This window comes from Eurosta solidaginis, chromosome 2, assembly GCF_040869045.1.
Source record: "Eurosta solidaginis isolate ZX-2024a chromosome 2, ASM4086904v1, whole genome shotgun sequence".
Lineage (NCBI taxonomy): Eukaryota > Metazoa > Arthropoda > Insecta > Diptera > Tephritidae > Eurosta > Eurosta solidaginis.
Window position 1 is genome coordinate 59933892 of NC_090320.1, and position 25246 is coordinate 59959137.

The 25246-nt window shown below is 43.2% G+C and overlaps 1 protein-coding gene across 1 annotated transcript; it reads right to left on the reverse strand.

Moving 5' to 3' along the window:
* Nucleotides 1–17389: 17389 nt before the first annotated feature.
* On the reverse strand, nt 17390–22256 carry Nup154 (nuclear pore complex protein Nup154). Its single transcript, XM_067765540.1, has 3 exons — nt 21877–22256; nt 21796–21820; nt 17390–21725 (listed from the first exon to the last, which is right to left on the reverse strand). The coding sequence occupies exon 3, from the start codon at nt 21712–21714 to the stop codon at nt 17470–17472; it is 4245 nt and encodes a 1414-aa protein (XP_067621641.1). The 5' UTR covers nt 21715–21725; nt 21796–21820; nt 21877–22256; the 3' UTR covers nt 17390–17469.
* Between the last annotated feature and the right edge of the window lie 2990 nt (nt 22257–25246).

A 25246-nucleotide genomic window follows, 5' to 3' on the forward strand; every position in this document is an offset into this window, starting at 1 on the left:
AAAATCTTATTTCTAAAATTTTGATGTTGCTTTGCCCGGGAGTTGAACCCAGGGCATACGGTGTGATAGGCGGAGCACGCTGCCATCACACCACGGTGGCCGCCATAGCCATGCCGATGCTTAAAAGCCTAGTGAAAGAGGGTTTCAAATATTTAGCACATGTCTTCAACCTGTCTCTTTCCACTTTTGCCATACCCGAAAAATGGAAAATGGCCAAGGTGGTCCCGCTACTAAAGCCTGGGAAACCAGCTAACATATGAGAGTCATATCGCCCGATATCTCTCCTATCGCCAGTAGCCAAGACGCTTGAAACCATTTTGCTCCCCTACTTCAAAGCAAATTTGCAGCTAGCCTGCCATCAGCATGGCTTCAGAAAACTCCATAGCACCACCACCGCGCTAAATGCCATCAGCACCCAGATAAATTGCGGTTTATATCAAAACCCCCACCATAGATCAGTACTCGTTGCGCTAGACCTATCAAAAGCTTTTGATACGGTCAACCATGGCACGTTACTACAAGACCTGGAAGGGTCTACCCTTCCCCCATGTCTTAAAAGGTGGACGGCAAATTATCTGGGTGGTCGGCAGGCATCGGTGTAATTTAGAAACGAAACATCAAAACCAATTAAACAGGGGGTTGCTGTTGTTGTTGTTGTAGCGATAAGGTTTCTCCCCGAAGGCTTTCGGGAGTGTTATCGATGTGATGGTCCTTTGCCGGATACAGATCCGGTACGCTCCGGTACCACAGCACCATTAAGGTGCTAGCCCGACCATCTCGGAAACGATTTATGTGGCCAAATTAAACCTTCAGGCCATTCCCTCCCTCCCCACCCCCAAGTTCCATGAGAAGCTTGGGGTCCCCAGAGCTTCGTCTGTTAGTGAAACAGGATTCGCCGCGGATAGGTGAGGTTGACAACTGGGTTTTGAGAAGCTATATATTGCGCTGGCAACCTGAAGGGTTGCGCTACAAAGCCCCTTGAATGTGGTATTTTAGTCGCCTCTTACGACAGGCATACCTACCGCGGGTATATTCTGACCCCCTAACCCGCTGAGGGATAATAGGGGTGCCACAGGGTGGTGCCCTATCCCCACTTTTGTTTAATTTCTACATATCTAAGCTACCTTCGCCACCAGAAGGAGTTACAGGCCCAGGCCCAAAGATCGATGAGCTTTGCAACAGAGTAAACGGCTACCTCCCTGATCCCTCCAGTTTTTTCGCCTCGCGAAACCTGGCATTATCACCGACTAAATCCTCCGCGACCTTATTTGCAACTCCCTCCCAAATGTCGACCATTTTGAACATCCACGTCGATGGCACTACGCTACCGACCGTCCTACACCCCAAAATCTTGGGTGTGACGTTTGATCAGGATCTAGGTTTTGGTGAGCGCGCAGACGCAACTGTACCGAAAATCCAGAGCCGTAATAAAATCCTCAAATCCCTTGCTGACATTACTTGGGGAAAAGACAAAGAAACGCTCATTACCACATACAAGGCAATAGGCCAGCCGTTTGCGTGCTACGCGTCCCCTATATGGTCGCCAAGCCTAAAAACTACCCACTGGAAGAAGCTACATGCCTCCCAAAATACTGCTCTCAGAACCGTCACGGGCTGTCTTTTTATGTCCCCAGAATACCATCTACATAATGAGGAGAGAATACCCCCCATCATGGACCCCCGCTTTAGGCATTGAGACCGTATAGGGTATTACAATGGGCCCATTGGCGGCCTAAGTAGTGTGCCGGTACCATAGTGTTCAGCTGAGCCCTCGCAACCTAACCTAACCTAAGTGTAGAGGCATACGGGCTATTGAAGTTAAGAGCTTTTGTAGAACATTAAATTAATATTTATTTTGACATTAAACACCCTACATGAAAGTCACATAAAACTATTAAACTGAACAATAAATGACACGGTTTTTTATTTCCAAATGTTATGCGGATTGCGTGTTGCGGGTTGCAGTTTCCAAATTGTATTTGCTGGTCGGCTGCTGTTCTTGACAATGATGATTTTGCCTCTGATCGTTGGTATTACGCAAAAAGTAATCGTACACAAAATATCTATCTAATGTATGTATGTATTGGTGTTATGTGCGAGCCGGCAAAAACTTGTATTTCGTCTTGGTATAAAATGACATTGCAGAAATGCAGGAATGCAGCGATGTGAAACTCAAAACATAAAGGTACAGGGTGCCCCTACACCCCGCCCCTCCGTGAATCATCTCAGGATTCACCATCTAATCTAAAAACTGCCAGTTTCGAAGCTGGACGACGTAGTACCCCGCCCACTGTTTTAACTTCAGCGAAACGTACTTGACCATCTTTGGCTGGAAACACTCGTGTAATTCGCCCTTTCTGCCACTGGCTACGCGGCTGCATTGCGTCACATATTAACACCAAGTCATTCACCTTTAAGGGCTCAACTTCTTCCTTCCATTGTTTCCAAAATCGATCTTTGAGACTTTGAGCTATGCGCCACTGCTTTTTCAAACATAGTTTTTCGTCTACTGGTTGTGGAGTTTGCGTCGAATTGGGACACCCCAAAAGAAAATGATGTGAGAATCTTCCTGATGGAGAATCTTCCTCTGATGACAAAAGTACATCGGTTAATGGTCTTGAGTTCAATATGTTTTCGATCTCTATAAGTACGCTGCGTAGCGCCTCCTCTCTTGGCACCTCTTCGCGTATGATTTTGAGCAAAAGTCTTTTTACGATCTGTATGAGGCGCTCCCAGCAGCCACCAGAACTAGGATTAGAAGGGAAATTGAATTTCCAATCTATTCCGCGTTGGGCAACGTCGTTAGAAATGCGTTCAAAATCTAAGATGCGTTCGGATTCTTTTAGCTCTCTCTGGGCGCCTATAAAATTCGTACCATTGTCACTGCGGATTCGTACTGGCGTTCCGCGGCGGTTGATAAAATTACGTAGGGTTAAAAGAGAGGCATCTGTAGACAAGTCGTGCGCAAGTTCTAAATGAGCAGCCCTGGTGGTGAGGCACGTGAATATGACTGCCCATCTCTTCTCTCTGCGGCGACCTATCGCCACATTAAATGGGTCGAATAGATCAACCCCTGTGTATGCAAAGGGCCTGACGTAAGGCGTGACCCGGTCTTCCGGCAGTTGACCCATTAGAGGCGGTTTCGGTGTGGCTCTATCAATTCGGCATTGCGCACAACTCCTTTGCACAACTTTCAATAACGATTTAGCGTGAGGAAACCAATATGTTTGACGAACCTCATTCAAAATTACTGAGGCATTCTAGTGATGATACTTTTCGTAGTACTGACGCATGATAAGCTGTAAGACGATGTGTTTGGCCGGCATCAAAATCGGTTATCTAGCTTTTTCTGGCAAAACTGTAGCCTCGTCTATGCGCCCGCGTAACCTCATAACAGTCTGGTCGTCTATGTATGGTGACAATGCACGTATGGTGCTTTGCTTGGAAAGGCGTTTGGATTTTTCTAGCTGTGTAAACTCTTCGGCGTAAACCTCACGTTGGACTTCTCTGACGATGTATTTCTCGGCTTTCTTCAGTTCGGAGGCTGTCAATGCTGAACTCAGCTGAGCAGTGTCGTTGTTTTCATGCTTGCGACGTGTAAATTTACTTGCAGCCCGATACACCCATGCGATCACCCGTTTTAACCTGCGAAAAGAAGAAAAACGATTCAACTGCAATAAGTACTCTTTTACCTCCACAAGTGCTACGAGGCACAGCTGCAATTCTTCTTTCAGATGGCCGGGCATGAGGCTACAGGTTGTACGTGGCCAAAGATCAGATGAATCCCGCAGAAAACTTGGACCTCTCAGCCATGGACTACATTGTTCCTCCTTAGGTGGCCATTTCGGACGAGTTGCTATATCAGTTGTGTTCTTGTCGGTTGGTATCCAACGCCATTGAGAAGGCTTGGATGACGATATTATTTCTGCTATGCGAAGGCTTACGTAGGACTTAAACTTTCTTTCCTTTGAATTGATACATTGCAGTACCGTTTGCGAATCTGACCAGAATGTGACGAGATCTGACTGAATGCTATGACCTTGACATATGAGCTTGGCGAGTCGGACACCTAGCACAGCTGCTTGCAATTCCAGTCTTGGCACCGATGGAAACTTTTGAGGTGCGCCCCTGGTTTTACCGGCAATAAAGGTAACGTCGCAATTTTGCGAGCTCGCGACTCGAAAATACCCAGCTGCAGCAAATGCAACTTGACTGGCGTCTACTATTATGTGGAGCTGAACGGATGTCGGTGACTGTAGCAAAGATGAGTAACAACGGCCAACCTTCACCTCGTCGATGTGTTTGAACTCACCCCACCAAGCAAACCATTTATGGTGAAGTTCATGTGGCAATAGCTCATGCCATTCGATGCGAGTCTTCCAAACTTCTTGAATCAGTATTTTGGCGAATAACAAGAAATCGGCGAGAAGGCCGAAAGGGTCAAAAACTGACATTACAATGCTCAAAAGTTCGCGTTTTGTCGGGGCACGTACTTCATCTAGTACTGATTTTGAAATGCGATGAAACTTGAATATAAACTCGAATGAATCAGTTGCCGTATTCCAATACATTCCCAGAACTTTTTCGCAGCTACTGTGCCCTTCACGCGTTACATGTTGAGATATTGCTTTAGAGTTGTAGTTAAGTTTGGTTGAACAAACTTGACCTCTTTGCATGTGCGATCTGCATCCTCTATGTTGTGAAAGCAGGATACGAAGTCGTCTAAGTAGTGGCTATCAATGATTGCTGCAGCTGTGTCTGGGTATTGTAGGCGAAAATCCTCAGCGTTTTTGTTCTTCACGTACTCTGCTATGCACGGTGAGCAAATCGCACCAAAGACCATTGACGTCATAACGTAGTGCTGCACTAGCTGATGGGAATCGCCATTACGCCATAAAAATCTATGAGCATATTGGTCTGGCTTCTTTATTACCACTGGCGAACTCTTTATCCAAACGCATTATGTTCTCAATACCCAAGAGGCGACTGTATTCCATAGCGTAGCTGTGTGGTAGTGCTGGCGGAACGCATTTCCACAGCAAACCGCTTTCGAGACGCTTACCAATGCGCCGCGTGTTGTCTTCCAGCATATGACGTGCTTGTTCATTATCTTCGGGCTCGAGTAGCTTAGTTGATTCATTTTGGACACCAAAATTGCCGGCGGCAAAATATTCAGTGACCATTTCATATAGCGATGACAAGCTATGCTTCTCACGTATATGCAGCACCACAGGCGTTGTAGTTGGTGCTTGGGTTGAACCGTATGCTATCCACCCAAGTTTCGTGTTAATGGCTACTGGGCTTCCGCTGTTACCTTGCACGGTTGTAGATGGCACACTTAAATATGTATTGTCTAGGCCCAAAAGTAACGATGGTTTAGCTTGATGGTAATCTTCTAACGGAAAAAAATTAAAATGGTTATACTCCGCTTTGCTAAAAGATTGCGTTGGCAAATCGAGTCGAATAGTACATATATTTCGCAGGATGTACGTCGCAAGTGCACCTTTACCCCGTATATCGAAGCTCACTTTCGAAGACTCTTCAGTGGAACACTTTTGACCATAGCATTGTAACGTTAATGGCTGCTTACGGCCCTTGAGGCCCAATTTCGTGGCTACGTTGTCTTCTAGTACGGATATAGCTGATCCTTCGTCTATCATGGCATAAATGTCTACTTTACCATTCGGCCCAAACAACGACACTGGTACATATTTAAAAAATTGGCTATTTTTGTACATGGCTTCCATACAATTAACCTTTGAGAGAGGATGATAGATGTGTACATTAAGTCCAACGTCGATGAAAAGCTGCTCTCCACAACACAGCATGCGTGCACCAAAGGCAAGTCGGTAGACACTGCATTGCATAGGGTGGTAATAAGCATAGAGAAATCCCTGTAATATAAGGAGTATGCTCTAGGAGTCTTCTGGGACATTGCCGGGGCTTTCAATAATGTTTCTAAATGGGCGATTATGAATGGTCTTAACTACATTAAGGTACATCCTGCCTCAATCAGAGGGATCCGCTGCATGTTGATATGCAGAAAGATTACATCACAATGGGGATTGTACGAGGCCACGAAATCAGTGGACAGTGGCACGCCGCATGGAGGGGTGCTATCACCTCTGCTGTGGATCCTGGTCATCAACCAACTGCTCAGGCGATTCGATGAGAGACCCGTAAAACCTACTGCTTACGCAGATGACGTTGCAATTGTCATAATTGGAAAGTGCATTCCAACGATTAGTTCTTTGATGGATCGGGCGCTTCGGGATATTCATACCTGGGCATCTAATTTCGGGTTGAAAGTCAATGCGGAGAAAGACGGATATGGTCTTGTTAACACGGTCCCAAATTAGACCAGGCCTAAGTTAGGAGGGGTGACCTTACGGGAGAAACCTTGCACAAAATATCTAGGAATCATCCTAGACTGTAAGCTGTCATGGAAGCTCAACGTGGAGGAGAGGGTCAAGAAGGCCTCAACGGCACTCTATGCATGTAAAAGAATGTTGGGGTACATGTGGGGCTTATCACCCTCTCTTTCTCATTGGGTTTTTACAGCGATTGTAAGCCCTATTCTATACTATGGAGTTCTTGTTTGGTGGAAAGCCACACAAAAAACAACTTACCTCAAAAAATTAAAATTACGCAAGAGTGCGTAAATGGCGGACGAGGCGATACATGTGTACACAGATGGTTCCAAAGTAGTGGAAGGAGTATGGTCAGCGGCATATTGTGCTGATCCGGAAATAAGCAGATCCTACAGGCTGCCGGATTACTTTAGCGTTTTCCAAGCGGGAATATTAGCCGTAACCAAAGCAGTAGAAACTCTGGAAGAGAAAAGCTTAAGCTGCAATCGTGTTAACTTTTATATTGACAGTCAAGCAGCAATTAAGGCAAAAATCTCGCATAGCACAGCAATTAAATGCGTGTTAGAGTGTAAGCAGTCTCTGGAGAGAATCGGGACAGGGAGAAGCATACATCTATATTGGGTCCCAGGGCATATGGGAATAGATGGGAATGAAAAAGCGGACGAATTAGTTAAAAAGGGCGCATCCTTTGAAGCTTGTTCCGTAGATGTCCAAAGGCGTGGGTTCAAGCGCGGGGCTGTAAAGTGTCGAAGATGATGTGTAGGTCTTACAACCTTAGACTAACAAAGTTGCATCTATCATTAAAAAGAGAGGACTGTAGACTCATGACGGGTATTCTGACTGGACACTGCCTTCTGGCGTCACATGCCTTTAAATTAGGCTTGGTCAGTGATAGCAGATGTAGGAAGTGAGGGTTGGAGGAGGAAACGACCGAGCACGGTCTGTGCTCGTGCCCTGCACTTCCCAGGCTAAGACTCCAGCTATTAGGAGTGATACAGCTGTCAGCAGGAAGCTTCTAGTATTTGCCAAGAGGACGGAGTTATTTTATAACATAGGTCCTGGTTTTTGATAGGGTTTTTCAGTTTGGTCGTTAAAACAAACTTCTGGTAACACTACGGACTCAATCAGTCTATGTGAGGTCCTCATGGACCGGCCAGTTCAACCTAACCTAACCTCCCTACAATTAAGTAACGGCTGAGATGCACCACTGTTTTGTACTGTTGGCGGGGTAGAGCTTGAGATCGGAGCTTCATGCAGACTTTTGTGATGATATCGGAGGCATGCGTTTACACTACAAGGCTTTTTGGTACGGCAATTAGATGTGTTATGTCCCTTACGCAAGCACGAGAAACAAAGTTGTAAGGTTTTCACCTTTTCCCAACGATCATGTGCACTCATTGACTGATGGAAGTTTGGACAATCGCTAATCGAGTGTAACCCATCGCACACGTAACACTTTAAACTGGCTGTATGCTCTTGTCGACGCTCGCTGCCAACTAACATTACACGCCGCGAGGACTATGGATGCGGTGGTGGTTGTTGACTTCTCGTAGCAATGGTTGATTGTGGCATTAGACGAACCACTCGGGCAAGATCACTCAGCCATTGCGAAAACTCGTTTATTGTCGGATATGGCTTTATATTCACCGCATGTCTGGTCCACTCGTATTGCTTGGTAGGTGGCAGCTTGGTAACAAGTTGCTCTAAGAGTGTGGTGTTATTCAGGTGGTGCTCACATTTAGCTGAGGTTAGAAACGCTACGACATTGCGGGTTTTTGTTGAAAACGACAAAATTTGCTTAACCTTATTTTCGGCAATGTTCGGAAACTGTTGGATTTTGGTGAGCTGGCTTCTTACTAGGAGGTCTGGACGACCAAATTGAAACTCAAGTTCGACAATGGCACTAAACACTTGTGGAGCCGCATCAAGTTCTGTCTATTACCATAACGAAACGCTTCAGTTGTATGTTTAAAATTAGCCAAGAAAAGAGGCCACTCTTCCGTGTTGCCCGAAAATATAGACAAGTCGTATAACTTTTTTGTTGATTCACTAGCTTTTAACAATATATTTTGGGTGAGTCGTTCTAGCAAAGATTCAGTTGGCGTTTCACTCACCTGGTGCATTGGTGCCGCTGGTTGTAGTTCTGACGCGAAGGCGCTCTATGTCACGCTGACTCTCCTCCGTGGCTGCTCTAAACTGGGTCACAGCATCCGTTAATGCCTTAACACTGGCAACAACCGCGGAAAATTGTGCAATTGGCACACCATCCATGCTCTCAGCATCTGCATACACCTGGTCACCTTGCGATCTTAAGTTGTAACTACCGCCACCCACCATCGCAATTATCAGCAAATCGTACTACCCAAAAATTCAAGTTCAGCTGATTTCCGCAAAACGTAAATTCTCGAATTTTCGTCAATCTTCACTCTCCGCCATATAGCGTGATCAAGTATATGACAAAAACTTTTTCATGTAACTGTTCAACTTACGGCTTTTTACAAAAACTCTAACTTCTATGCTTTTGTTTCACAGCTAGCCGACATAGATAATTTGGAGGACAGCAAAATTTGGAAAAAATTTTAGAGGCATACGGGCTATTGAAGTTAAGAGCTTTTGTAGAACATTAAATTAATATTTATTTTGACATTAAACAATTACACTACATGAAAGTCACATAAAACTATTAAACTGAACAATAAATGACAGTTTTTCAATGCAGTCCTTTCAATACCTGATCCATGAGTCTCTCAAAAGTAGCTGGTGCATTACCAAGTCCGAAAGGCATTACTGTAAATTGCCAAAGACCATCTCCGACGCTGAAGGCTGTTTTTTCTTTGTCTTCCTCCTTCACCTCCACTTGCCGGTAGCCACTTTTCAAGTCCAGTGTGGAAAACCATTTCGTACCAGAGAGCGAGTCCAGAGTGTCGTCAATTCTTGGCAATGAGTAGATATCCTTTTTCGTGACGTCGTTCAACTTGCGGTAGTCCACGCAAAACCTAATTTTCCCATCCTTCTTCTTCACAAGTACCACAGGTGAGCTCCATGGACCAGCTGATGGTTCGATGACGCCGCTGTCGCTCATTTCTTGTACGATTTGACTCACAACTTCCCGTTTTGCCAGTGGAACACTACGAGGAGCTTGACGTATCGGCCTCGCGTCTCCAGTGTCAATTTGATGTTTCACAACATTGGTGCGGCCTGGTTTGGAACCATCCTAGTCAAATGTGTTTGCGTACTTTAGGAGCAGTTGCTTTACTCTGATAATCTTCCTCTAGCCCCTCCGTCCATGACGTGATGTCATTTGAAAGATCAGTATTACTAGATGAAACGTGTTCCTGGAGCTGTTCACAGTTAATAACTACTTCAGCCTCTTAGCATCTTCCCAAAATAGCCCCTTTGGTCAGTTTGAGTGGTGACTTGAACTCATTGAGTACTCTTACCGGAATACGTCCATCTTGTTTTGTCATAGCCAGGGTTTTTCCTACAAGTATGTTCGGTGCTGATTTGTTTGCTGCTTCGACAACCCACAATTTGTTTGTCCCACAATCTCAATAAACCTTTGCCCAGATGACTGCTTCTGATTTTGGTGGTATTTGCTGACTCTCTTCCACCAGCACTTGTTTACTGCTGTAGCCTCTCTCGTAGCCGAAATTAAGTGGCACATCCATGTTCTTATATCGCATCGTCTTGCTTTGCATGTCGATCTTGACGCCTTGGTCGATTAAGAAGTCCACTCCAATTATGATTTCATCAACAATCTCTGCCACTATAAAATTGTGTAGTACCGTGACGTTCCCAATTGCTACTTCACATGCTACGTTTGCAATTACCTGGGTGTCTTCTCTCGCGGCTGTACGTAATTTTGCTCCAAGCAATGGTCTTATCTTCTTGTTGAGTAAATCTGATCGAATGATGGAGTGAGATGCACCCGTATCTACAGTCAGTAAACGTTCCTTTCCATCCACATGTCCTCCTACAGTAAGATTGCTTGACCTTCTTCCAATTTGCGAGATAGAGATTATGGGGCATTCACATGAGGGAGCCAGCTGCCGCCCCTTGCGGCTGACTCGCTTTAGTTTAGCGATTGGGTGGATTTGGAGATTTGCTCATCTCCTTCAGGTTTGCGTTTACGGTCACCCACATTGCTGGAACTGTTAGGATTGGTACTGCAATAACGTGCAATGTGCCCTAGCTTTCCACATTTAAAGCATTTGAAGCCACCATCGTTTTTCTGCTGCGTTCCTTTTAATGCTTCCAAAATTGTGTCTACCCAGTCTGGCCTTTCCACTTCCACGCGATTAGCTTTGTATGCGGGCTTACTCAAAAGTGACGCTGTTTCCTGAGTCAGTGCATGGGATACCGTTTCAGCTGGGCTTGCGTATGTAGCTCGCTTTGTTTCGACGTCCCGTATGCCATTTATAAAACTCTGAATATTTACCCTTTCAGTGTATTCCACAGGTGCGTCCGTTTGCAAGATGAGCCAATCTTTCAAAGCCTGAAGCAAACTCCTGCAAAGTCTCGTTAGATTTTTGGTAGCGGTTTTGCAATTCTATTTGGTAGATTTGTTTCCTGTGTTCGCTTCCGTAACGTCGTTCTACAGCAGCCATCAATGCTTCATAGTTGTTCCGATTTCCTTCGGGAATCGTCTGTAGGATTTCGGCTGCTGGCCCCTTCAATACTACGAATAGAGCTGCAACTTTATCTTCAGCATTCCAGTTGTTCACTGCTGCGGTCTTCTCAAAGTGTAGCTTAAAGACCTGGGAAGGAACACAACCGTCAAAGGACAGAGTTTTTACCTTCGGATTACTTGCTGAAACAGCTGGGCGATTTAGTTGTAACTGCTCCATACGACCTTTTAAATCATCTACTTCTGCCTGAAATTGAGCAATTTTTGCATTCTGCGCTTCCAGTTTTGATGATACCTGTTCCAAAATTTCTGCCGACAATTCAGATATACGTGCCTCTTGCGCTTCCAATTGGGATACCATACGTGCCTCCTGTGATTCCAGTTGGGATGCTATATATGTCTTCTGTTCTTCCACTTGAGTTTCCACCTTGGATTGTGATGCCATATATGTCTTCTGTTCTTCAAGTTGAGATGACATTTGCGACGACATTGATGTTACTGTCGATGTTTGTGCAGATATTGCAGTCAATATCATATTCAAGTCTGTGCTCGTAACTGTCTGCGATGTTTCGTTTTTCTCTTCAATTTTTGTTGTTGTCTCGTCCCCATCAGGATAAAAGACATACTCGTCCACATCAATTCCTTGCGACTCCATTACCCCTCGTAGCCGTGCTTGAAGTTCGATCTTATTACCGGTTGTATTCAATCCACGGTTCTCCAACTCCTTTTTCTGTTGCTGGATCTTTAATTCACTCAACTTTGCCATGTCCAGGTTGTATTCACAATCTTCGGAATATATTCAACAATTCATCTTCTTACACCAATTGTAACGAATTTACTGCAAATCCTCTTATTTGCAACCTTCTGCTAAGTTCGAATCACTAAACTGTTGAATAAATAACTCCAATATTTAATAATGAAAAATGGCCTTTATTAAAGTACTTCACAATAACACTGATACTTTACAACCAATAGCTTGCTTAAATGATTGTCGCGCCTCCACTGTTGCTGCCTTTTTATACTCTGTGATTTCTCGTTCGCATCTTCTAGGCGCTTCCATTTCCAGAATCTACTAGTTGGCCATCAGCTATAAAATTACTACGTTTTTAGCTTCTCATATGCGCGTGTATATGTGAACACAATTATAATTGCATTCTTTTGGGAGCATCTCAGATAAGATATCTGCATGTGTTTGTATGTGTGAGCGATACTAGGACAACCATTGCATACTTTCGGGAGTATCTCAGATTTATGTATGTGGTTGTGCGTTGCTTCTCCGCTGTGTGTATGTACAGGTGTGTAGACATAATGATTGAATTATTGATGTGCATACAAGCCACTGCTTAGCATCGGATTAGAGATGATAGTATCACTTAGAGATGATAGTATCCCTTAGTTAATATATGTATGTATTGGTGTTATGTGCGAGCCGGCAAAAACTTGTCTTTCGTTTTGGTATAAATTGACATTGTAGAAATGCAGGAATGCAGCGATGTGCAACTCAAAACATAGAGGTACAGGGTGCCTCTACACTAAGGGCGGGACTGTCTTCGACACAGCACGGCTAATACCTTTCATGAACGGGGCTGAACAATAATCCAATTATATTCCAAAAATTCATAAAATCTGAACAATCAGTTGTATAGGATATGTATATATTATACTAACAGACCCGGCAGACGTGGTTCTGCCCTAGCTTTGGCCTATCTGGATAAGTTTTTAGAAGTTTTTACCTTTTACTCCTCTACCCCTCTCCCCCTTTTCCGTATACTTTTATTCAAACTCCCCTCTGCCTTTCTCTTTCTCTGTGTCTGTTTCTTCCTCTCTGTCTTTCCCCTCACTTCTTTTCCGCTCCATCATCCGCGATTTATACACTGCACGCCCTAATGTTGCCCCACTGAACGCTGCAAAGAGGTGGCTTATGGACGCAGATAAGCGCTGTCGCAAATGCGGAAGGGACCTGGAGACCTTGTCCCATGTGCTTAGCCACCTAGTTCCATACCTGCGCTTCGATGGGTATCTTAGTGCCGCGCGACCTTCGACTTCACCAAGCTTGGGATTCAAGGGGTTGATAAGCGAAATACAAAGCTTTATAGCTTTACATTTTCAGCAAAACAGTTTTCAACCTCCCCTACCCGAAGGGAGGGTTTACGGGTCAGAATACACCCGCGGTAGGTATGCCTGTCGTAAGAGGCAACTTAAATACCAGATTCAAGGGGCTGTGTAGCGCAACCCCTTCAGGTTGCCAACGCAATATATAGCTTCTCCAAACCCAATTGTCAACTTCACCTATCCGCGGCGAATCCAGTTCCACTAACAGACGAGGTTCTGGCAACCCCAAGCTGGTTGGGGGTGGGGAGGGAGGGATGGCCTGAAGGTTTAATTTGGCCATATAAATCGTTCCCGAGATGGTCGGGCAAGCACCTTAATGGTGCTCTATTACCGGACCGTACCGGATCTGTATCCGGCAAAGGACCATCACATCGATAACACTCCCCAAAGCCTTCGGGGAGAAACTTTATCGCTACAACAACAATAACAAAATACACATATTAAGGCTCTGGCGACACCAAGTTCCTCATGGAAGGCACGGCAATCGGGGAAGTATCGCAAGTAGCTAGTCCTGAGATATACCGGATGCATATATGGATAATGGCTAGCATAGCGGTTGAACTCTACAAAGCCTGCGAAGAGTTGTATTGCCTTAGCATTTTATGGCAGCCGCCGTGGTGTGATGGTAGCGTGCTCCTCCTAAAACACCGAATATCCTAGGATCACGCCCCGGGCAAAGCAACATCAAAATTTTAGAAAGGTTTTGTAATTCGAAGAAAATTGTTCTAAGCGGGGTCGCCCCTCAGCAGTGTTTGCAAGCACTCCGAGTGTATTTATGCCATGAAAAGCTCTCAGTGAAAACTCATCTGCCTTGCAGATGTCGTTCGGAGTCAGCATAAAACGAGTAGGACCCTTCCTGCCAATTTGTAAGAAAAATTAAAAAGGAGCACGGCGCAACTTGGAAGAGAAGTTCGGCCCAAAAATATCTTCGGAGGTTAACGCGCCTTACATTTTAGATCTATCTGGTTCAACACGCTTCCCAAGGCAGTCGGTTCTATGTACCGGAGCGACTCGGGATTTTTCCCGACCAAAGACTGTCATTTCAGTGTAACCCCATTTAATTTGTTGCGTCCCTCCCATAAATTGTCATCCTCCCAGCAGCTCCTTTCAGCGGGACTGCTCCATATTCTCTTGCTCCGGGAAGGTATCGAACCCAATACGGGTCCGTCTCCTGACCCCGGTCCTGAGAAATGGTTTTGCTGCATCTGCCGGAAAAGAATCTTTTTAGGACGGTCATACTCTGTTCAGTGTGTCTCGTGTAAGGGATGGTTGCATCGGACAGGTTGTTCTAGGCTTGATCCCTAAACCCGACGTCCACGTAACTTTTATAAATCTTTTGTGGCTCCTTGCTGTTCACGCCCAAGGGCGTCCCGTAGACTACGCCTTAGCGCCCCTCACTACCTTCCAGCAGCTCCGCTGCTCAGCAAACCACAACAAGTACCCGCTGCTGCTCGCGCCCCACGGCTCCAACAACTCAAACGGCCGCTACCACTCATAACTACTATCTCCGTAGTAGAGTAGGTAGCAATGCCGAGCATCAGCCCCTGCCCCCGTCTTCTACCCCCCCCCCCCTCTTTTCCGGCAGCAATCGTGTAGGTCAGGGAAACAGACTCTTAGTCCCTACCCCCGTTTGCGCCATTTGCCAGCACAGAATATATATGTTTGCGACATCCGCCCAGTGCAGCTCCTGCCTTGGGCGGTGCCACTTTCCTAGATGTTCTGGTCTCCGCGACGGCAACCCTCCGACGGGTCTCATTGCGCCATGTTGCCAGGTCGCTAATCCAATTACACCGGGTACCCCAATGCTTACCCAAGTACGTCCAGTCCCAGGGCCCCAACAGCAGTTGCGTCCTGGCCTTTCAGAACTCAGGCGTAGTCACTCATCTCTTACTCCTAGAGTGACGACGTCTCCCCCGTTGCACTTCAGAATTCTTCAGTTAAACTGTAATGGATTAACTGGGAAGATCACGGACATAGTCGATTTCATGAAGCGGCACAACATCCGCATCACCGCGATTCAAGAGACTAAACTCAAAGCAAGATCTGCTCTACAGACCTGTTCTGGGTATAATGTCCACAGAAAAGATCGTGAGAGCGGTTCCCGCCTGATGCTCGCCAAAGGGGAGCGTGCTTTCCGCAAGGTCATTGAATCAGCCTCGGCTCGTTTCATTCCCGCCGGTAGAATTCCCGAAATTCGGCCTCACTTTTCGGCGGAGGATGCAAATTTAGCGAGAGAACGTGACCTTATAAGACAGCTCGATCCCGACGACCCCCAAATAAGGGATATAAATCAACGCATCAGATTGCTTGTGGATGAACACAGGCAGGCGAAATGGGAGGAGCACCTAAGCGGTTGTAGCCTCTCTGCCGGTGTAGGTAAACTTTGGTCCACCGTAAAGTCCCTATCGAATCCATTTAAGCACAATGAAAAAATTTCCATCGCCATGTCGGATGCGAAAAAATGCGCGAGCGCTTTCTGCCGACAGTATATAATGCATTCTACGGTCGAAAAAGTTAGACGGAGGGCCAACAGACACGCACATAAGCATAAATCCAAGCGCGTCTCCGATTACCATCACCGCCAAAGAGGTTAAGGGTGCCATAGGTCATGCTAAACCATCCAAAGCAGTGGGCCCAGACGATGCTTAAAAGCCTAGGGAAAGAGTGTTTCAAATATTTAGCGCATGTCTTCAACCTGTCTCTTTCCACCTTTGTCATTCCCGAAAAATGGAAAATGGCCAAGGGGGTCCCGCTACTAAAGCCTGGGAAACCAGCTAACATAGGAGAGTCATATCGCCCGATATCTCTCCTATCACCAGTAGCCAAGACGCTTGAAGCCATTTTGCTCCCCTACTTCAAAGCAAATTTGCAGCTAGCCTGTCATCAGATAAATTGTGGTTTAAATCAGAAGCCCCACCATAGAACAGTACTCGTTGCGCTAGACCTATCAAAAGCTTTTGATACGGTCAACCATGACACGTTACTGCAAGACTGGGAAGGGTCAACCCTTCCCCCATGTCTTAAAAGGTGGACCGCAAATTATCTGGGTGGTCGGCAGGCATCGGTGCAATTCAGAAACGAAACATCAAAGCCAAGAAGAATTAAACAAGGGTGCCACAGGGTGGTGTCCTATCCCCACTTTTGTTTAATTTCTACATATCAAAACTACCTTCGCCACCGGAAGGAGTTACTATCGTTTCTTACGCCGATGATTGCACAATAATGGCCACAGGCCCGGGCCCACTGATCGATGAGATTTGCAACAGAATAAACAGCTACCTCCCTGATCTCTCCAGTTTTTTCGCCTCGCGAAACCTGGCATTATCGCCGAATAAATCATCCGCTACCTTAATTACAACTTGGACGTCCCAAATGTCGACCATTTTGAACATCCACGTCGATGGCACTACGCTACCGACTGTCCCACACCCCAAAATCTTGGGCGTGACGTTTGATCAGGATCTATATTTTGGTGAGCATGCAGCCGCAATTGTACCGAAAAATCCAATTGCATGCTACGCGTCCCCTATATGGTTGCCAAGCCTTAAAACTACTCACTGGAAGAAGCTACAGGCCTGCCAAAATACTGTTCTCAGAATCGCAACGGGATGTCTTCTTATGTCCCCAGAGCACCATCTACATAATGGGGCGCGAATAATCCCTATCAGGGAGAGAAATGAGATGCTAACCAAACAGTTCCTGTTGAATACCCAGAAACATGGGCATCCCGACAGGTATCTGATTGATGAACCAACACCGCCTAGGGGCTTAAGGAGTCATCTCCGTAAGCATTATGAGGAAATACGGCACCTGAGAACTCAACCGTATGAAGCCAAAAAACACAAGCAGGTCCTCAGTGAACTCCACAAACAGGCGTCGAACCTTTATGCCGGGAATTGCCCGGTGAATCCAGTACTCAAAGAACAGTACCCAAAACTTGCGGAAGAGGAACACACACTACCCAGGCAAAACACGAGTCACTCTAGCTCAACTTCGATCTGGATACTGTAGCAGGTTAAACTCTTACCTATCCAGAATCAACGCCGACATACAAAATGTATGCCCCACATGACACCAACCATCTCTTTAATTGTAATGTGGAACCAACGCCTATAAGACCCCTCTCATTATGGTCCACCCCTGTTGAAACAGCAAGTTTCCTTGGACTCCCGTTAGAGGACATTGGTGACAATTTGTGATCTGCCGCACCTATTGGATGGGGCGAAGCACTGCTACAACAACAACATCTGGTTCAACAATTAATTTCTTATTTAGAAAGTATAGATAAAAATTATTATAATTATATATTTAAAAATTTATTTTTCGTTTAAAGATTGAAATAAAAAACATAATAAATTTTTACAATAAATTATCTTGCAATTGGCATTGTAATGACTTCAGTGTGTTGCGCAGCTGTTCAGTATCGGGTTTTTGATAACAGAAACTTAAACATGTAGATACGATATCCTGAGCCTTTCCAAATATACGCCTCTTAGAACGATGCCACATGGAACGCATATTTCCACATAATAAAGTCACTACACGTATAGATGATTGCACCAAATGCCATTCATTGCCTTCATTTGCCCAAACTCGTTCATTCATTGATATCATCCTAAAGTAATATTCCATCAAAAGTTCTATATCGATATTCATTGCAACGAGCTTATCAGGAACAACACCTTCTGGGAAACGTAAATGGCATGCCTTCAATTCAAGTTCACGTATAATAAATGCCAATGGAAAGCAATGACCTGATTCACGAAACTCTTTAACTAACGTTTCCATCTTTGTAAATAAACGAGTACAACGCTCTTGTGTAGTGCCAGTACCATCGACAGCCTTATTTATTATTTGTGACCAAACGGTTTCGATTAACAAAGGATCATTATGATGTGAACAATTAAGTATTGTAAGTTTACATTCCCACAAATCAAATGGGTCAGCAAATTGTTGATAAAGTTGTGTTATGTCATACAATGTATAATTTAGTTTTTCTAACGCTTGAACTACGTTATGATCCGTTTGTCTACATGCAGATAATGTATCTAATATGCATTTTTGAACACGTGCTATTTCAAGTTTATCCTCCAATTCTTTGAGTAAAACCCCATTGGCAATGGAATAGCCCGAACTATCATTACGCATACACATAACAGCTCTGGCTAAATATTCAATACGTTGATCAAGTAATATTGTATCGCTTTCCGTACTAGCTAAATTGTCTAATATTTTTGCAGCTTCCGCATGACGATCATTCTTCTCATAATACTTCCACAATAAATCCACCAAGTCCAAATTTCCGGGATTATTTACAACATTTCGACGTAAAAACTCACCCAAACTTGGTTCAGGTAAAGCCAATAACTCGGATATCATATCATGCGCCATTAGCCATTGGTAGATAGTTATATGTAAGAGGGGATCTTTAATTTGTATAGCTAAATTTACAAGCTTACGTATTTGTGCACTGAAACTATTTTCATTGATATCACAAGCTTGTTGCCGTTGAAATTCGAATTCGGGTGTTTCCTTTGCATTACAGTGATTCTGATAAATGGTATCCAACATTAAACGTACCTCCTTGTAGCATGTCATGCGTGCCGAATACGCGGTATATCCTTCAGTATCTTCGGTTGGCTCAGCACTATTGTAATAACGTATACCAATTTCCTCTGGATCTATTTTCGCTGCACAAGTCGCTGTTAGCTCAATAACTCCTTCTCCGAAACCAGCCAAAGAAAATTGTTGACATATATTTTGTAAGGGTAAATTTGGTGCGGCATCCTTACATAGTTGTAATGCTGTGCTTAGTTTCTCATTTTTACTATCGGATGCTTCGCAACCTTTAGCTGAGAGTAATATTTCAGTGGCCTTAAAAGTTACAGCATCTTCATGTCGATATAAGTTGGGACAAACCTCTCTTAATTTCGCTGATATAATACTAACACTTGCATTATCTTTGAGATAAGAGTTAATAAGTGCAGCTATAAGTACAGCACAAGACTCAGTGCGACTCAATGTTAAATCACGAAATGTACATGAACGCAATGTTGTCTGTTCCTCTTTTGGTAATTGAGTGGCAAGAATTTGAAATTGATGTTCACATAATATTTTCCATAACGATATAATTTCACAAACATGTTTTACCAATTGATATAATGCGTTTATTGATTGCTTCTCTTCATTTTGTGCTTGTACTGCAGCATTACGTTGTTCTTGAGTTGTCAACTGATTGTGAGACGGCAGTACATGACTAAAACCATTTGATAAACTTGCTGTATGTGTGGAATAGGCAGTAGCGCGTGTCATACCAGAAAAATCATTTACAATGTAAGCATCAATGAAAACTTTAAGCGCAAATAAATCCTCAAGTATCAGTGTGCAGTCAGCCTGCGTTAATGTACTACATAAATTCGCTTCAACACAACGTTTTTTCCATATTGGACGCAGTAAACGTGCGACATACAAATATAGTCCATCATGTTTGGCCGAATAAATAACCGCATTGTAATCGTTAACAATTAAACTATTATCATGTGTATTTTCCTGGATGCCACCCCCTCCACCGGCACTAATAGGGCTCAAAGGGTAATGTGATTGTTGCATCGTATGTGACATTTGTGGTGAACGTGGTGACATTTGACCGGTTGTATGTGGCATCGGTGTTGAAACATACATATGCGGTATGTTGCGATCTATACTATAATGCCCAGGATTTAATTGTGGGTTTAGTGGATTCATTTTGTTTGGTCCACCCTGAGTATTCGCTAGCATTTGAAAGTGGTAATATGGTTCGCCGCCGTATAGTAAAAATGCTTGCGCAGCCCATAATGCCAAATCTGTATTACGATATTGATCTGCGCACGCTATAAGTAGAGAGGTGGTACATGCTTCACATTCAGTTTGTATTTGAAAGAATGCTTTAACAGCTTCATTGTGTGGTCCATTGTAGGCGGTAAGTAATTGCTGAAGGATATCTACTGGTTTTAATAATGCTATAATATGTGCGCCTTGATTTGTGAGCAATACCACCTTTTTTGGTTTTTTAGCTTTACGCAATACAGAGTTTAATTTCGATTCACATTTGTCACGTACTTCTGTCAAACTCCACACAATACCATCCAAATTCAGCATTGCAGTTGCTTCAGCTAAATATGGACGGCTTAAAAATGGTGCTGAGCTTATGGACCACAAATGATCTTGATCTTGCTGTGATGTAGATATCAGCAGTAAAGTGCCCTCACTATAATATGCCGTATGTACTTGTTTTGGTTTATTCACTGTAGTATTGGGTGTATAACCCGGTGGAAGACGTACGTGATATAAATAAAGACCTTGCGGTTTATTGCTGTCCTGTGCTGTCTGCGCTGAAGCCATAACGGTTGGTGTTGTTGGAATATTGGTAAATGTTTGCTTTTGTAGCGCATGAGAAAATTGCGTTTGTTGCATATGTTGCTGTTGCGGTTGATTAGGATTCTGTATTTCTGAACTTAATGGTCTTGTAGCAAAATATAAACGTACTCCACTTTGTGTAATGGCTAGTAAATTTAAATTTAAACTATCATCAGTTGACAGTGGACAAATTGAAGTTATTTTGGAAAAAACGGTGTTGTCAACAGTTTTTAAAATACCACTTGCTCGTTGTACAATTTCAGCTTGCGAAACCCGCGCAAAGCGACGTGTACTGCTACAATCTGTGCCAATATTCCATGCTTCTACAGCTCCTTTTTCAGTTAATGTATACAACAGTTGGCGATTGTCGTCGATTACAATACTAACAATAGGATCATTATCCGAAAAAAGTTTCAAAAAACTAGGAACCATAGCAGATACTATACTCTGTGAGTGATTAACTTTTTTACAACGCTTCCCGAACCAACTGGAATCTGCATGATAGTCTATTTCGTAGAGGCAACCATCTCGTCCACCTAGAAAAATACGTCCATTCTGACTGCACTGTACAACATTAATAGCAACATTGTCCGAATTTAATATAAATATTGGCTTGTTCATCAATTGCATTTCCTCAAAAGTTGTTGTGCTTTGCATATTCCTCATGGGAGATGATATGATTTTCGTAGTATCAGCAAATGTTACACCCAAAACAATTATTTCAATTGGTGTAGTCAAAATTAATAAATATTTTACATCGCTTATAAATACTCCAGACTTGGGCTTCGCCAAACCAACGCTAACAATTAAATGATTAAGTCCATCATAATATGCAACATCTCGCGCTTGCTCGTAAGTCCAAATATAAATTTCAGAATCAATAGTTAACCACGCTCTACCGATTTCCGGAAACAACCCCATCATACAGTGACACTTTATATGCTTGAAATGTTCCAATATCTCAGCGGGTATTGGCACCTTATTAATTGTATGTACTTGCATAGCAGATTTAGGGCCCACCGATAAACTTGAGATATTTTGATAATCATAATCATTTAGTCCACTGGCTGTAGCAAAACCATGCTGTGCTACTCCTGTGAGGTTGATTTTTACATCTAGCAGACCGGGTGAGGAGCTATCTTTTATATCCATTCGCTCGAGCACGTTACCTGCCACATCCAAAGCATCGGGAGGACAAAATGACGGCATTTTAACTTGTTCTATTTAATAATACAATGATATTATTTAATGAAACCCACTAAATATACATACAAATTAACTTATTCTCACCCCAACTTGTATACTGAAAATATAGCTGAAAAGATCACGCGTGTTAGGTTGGTCAACACCAATCAAATCTTGGATATTTACCTCTTGAAGATATAACGTACTGGAGCGCTGGTTTTTCTGCAACCTGATATATTTAGCAACTTGTTTAAGTATGTTTTTAACTGAGGCAATTATTTTAAAGTCAACTGGAGCGATTTTATTCTTTTGTGGCCCATTTACATTCGTTTTGCCGGGAAGAACATACCGGTCATCTTTGACACCAGCCTTTAGTGATGTATCGAAATATCGATTTTTTTAAAGTCGATATAACATCAAAACCATCTAAATTAACACTCTCCCCTACTTTGACTTTCCTAACTTCGTGTTTTAATTTAAGTGTACCTATGTAAATTTATGTAGATATATTGAAGTTCATTTAAATCTTTTGCACGTGTCTTTTTCATATATACACTTTCATGTGTTTTGATATTCGAAATGCAAACAGTGTTGCTGTTAAAAAAAGATCGATTGCTTCGATTACTTACTCTCTGGTGTGAACCATTGTGAATGATGACTAATGGCGTTATTATGTATAACGCAAAGCGACGCGAAGAGTCACTTTCATCCATGTGAAACCAAATCCGTATCATATAAGAGCATTCATTCACTTCGGTGACTCTCCGTGACTATCGGTGACTGTAGGTGATTGTCTTAAGTTTTTTCGTATTATATAGCGACGCAAAGTGTCACGGACACTCATTTTTGCTGTCAAAATATTCACTTGCTTCTGGGTCGCGTTTGAGGTATTCACTTGGGTGAATATTTGCTCGTTATGTTCAAAAACATGAAAAAGCAACGTAAGTTTCGCTGTAAAAAGTAAAAAATTTTAGTATCGTTTGGCACAGATGAGGTATGTTCAAACTAATAGCAGTTACAGGTTGAATTGCAACCCTGCTAGCTGTTGTGTATGTCAAATTAAAATAAGTGTGGGAAAACAATAACTGAAAGCCAGAGTAATTATTAAAGTTAAAATATTATTCAAAATTCAATGAAAAACACAAAATAAAAAGGGTAATAGTCTAGTTGAGGGGTCGACTGCTAATACGCTACCATAAATATCGAGAGAGATGTCAAACGACGCGTCTTGACATCAGTATTAATAATCCGAAGGCGGAAAATAAAAATGTTAACGCGTTCAAAAGATATTAATGAAAAACCGAAAAAAGACCCGCGGGTACCTCCGAAACCGGGGGTCGGATCCATAGTATTTTTGCGCAGAACACCTGGCTACCGCCACGGTGATGCACAATTTTTTTTGGGGGTACTAACACAACAACAACCACATGGAAATCGCCAACTTCAAATGCAAATATCTCCGGACAGAGATAAAATTTTTCTTTTCCGCCATCGGATTATTGTTCTCGAGATCAATACGCGTCGTTTGACACCTCCCTCGATATTTTTGGTAGCGTATTAGCAGTCGACCCCTCAACTAGACTATTACCATGAAAAGAAATGAGTGGCTTAAAAACCGGAAAAATGTAAGTAAATTTATAAGTTTGTATACTTATATGAAGCGTGCATGCAAGGTAAAGGTCTAGAACAGCGGCTGACTACTAATACCCGTCCATAAATATGGGCAGTGACCGGAATACGACTTGAAACTCGTCCAAAAATATCGGGAGAGCTGTTCAAAGACGCGCAATGAACCCAGGATCAATAATCGGAAAGCGGAAATTTAATTGTATTTCCTCAGAGCGAAAGAAATTTGGAAATTTTCATATGGTTGACTTTTGATGGTTTTTACCCACAAAAAAACCGTGTGTAAAAGTATTTTGCGCGGATTTAGTTTTGACGTCCAAACCGGTGTTCGACCCACCCTGGGTAATTTTTTAATTTTGATGAGAGGTGTTCTGCTCAAAAGTACGGTAATAGTCTACTTGAGGGGTCGACTGCTAATACGCTACCAAAAATATCGAGAGAGGTGTCAACGACAGTATTAATAATCCGAAGGCGGAAAATAAAAATTTTAACGCGTTCAAAAGATATTAAAGAAAAACCGAAAAAAGACCCGCGGGTACCTCCGAAACCGGGGGTCGGATCCATAGTATTTTTGCGCAGAACACCTGTCTGCGTTGGCGGCCTTCGGCCGCGATTATAAAAAATAACCCTGGGCTACGCCATGCCAAGTTCGGGTGTGTGGTATGATGCACAATTTTTTTTGGGGGTACCAACACAACAACACCCACATGGAAATCGCCAACTTCAAATGCAAATATCTCCGGACAGAGATAAAATTTTTCTTTTCCGCCATCGGATTATTGTTCTCGAGTCGTTTGACACCTCTCTCGATATTTTTGGTAGCGTATTAGCAGTCGACCCCTCAACTAGGCTTTTACGAACTTTGGATACAGTCAACCCCGGCACGTTACTGCAAGACTCGGAAGGCTCTCCTCTTCCTCCTAGTCTCAAAAAGTGGATCGCCAATTATCTATGTGGTCAACAGGCATCGATGCAATTCAGGAACGTAACCTAAACCCAGAAGAATAAAACAAGGGGTACACCAGGGAGAAAGCTCGGCTATTCGCCTGCCTGGTTGGAGGAGACTAAAGTGGAACACTCAGGCATATCACTTTTCACAAAATCAGTAATATGTGTGTTTTTTTATAAAAATTTATTTTTCCATGTTCACAAATAAATCGATCTGCTTATTATTATTTACAATCACTGCACATAAAAATATTAGCAAGCAATCAATTTAACAAACAAGCGATTTAATTATTTGTTTACATTGTTTTCTTTATTTATTTTTGTCAGGTGTTTCCCTGCAATATTGCCAGGTCGTTAAAATGATGTTATTCCGAAAAAATTGCACTGCAAACTTTTCCGAAATAACAAAAGTAATAAGTGGCTATACTGGCTACGTATTGGGCTTGACAGTCTCAGTGAATACGCAGTGAATACGTAGTGACTACGTAACAGAACGAACGCGAATACGTAAGAAGTTACAAAATACGAATTCTGAGTGAATGTGAATGTGAGTGAATGCGACGCAAACATTCACGGTGACATACATAATAAGGGCATAAGTATGATATCTGATCTGTCAACTGCCTGACAGCATGTTCAATATGGCTACTTTTTAGCGTTTTGACAGCGTGTTCAATATGGCGGCACCTGTGTTGGCAAAAGATATGATTATACTGTCTTCGATAGATAGTCGGACGAGCCGCTCATAGTGTACCTATACCAAGTGTGTTCACTAAGCGATAAACGTCAAAACTACAAACAGCCTCGCTCACCTGATGGAAATCTCAGGTCTAGAGTCGCATTTTTGGTCTCAACGACAACATTTTTGACTACCAATCGTATCGATTTTTTCAATTTTTCAATCATTCGGCGCACTCGGTAATGGTATCCATTTTGAATTCGCTGTCATTCCGAATCCAGCGAGTGCCTGTCAGAATGCTTG

Bases quoted from the DNA above. Each gene is read 5' to 3' on its own strand.
- Nup154 (XM_067765540.1), bottom strand. From the start codon at position 21,714: ATGCCGTCATTTTGTCCTCCCGATGCTTTGGATGTGGCAGGTAACGTG.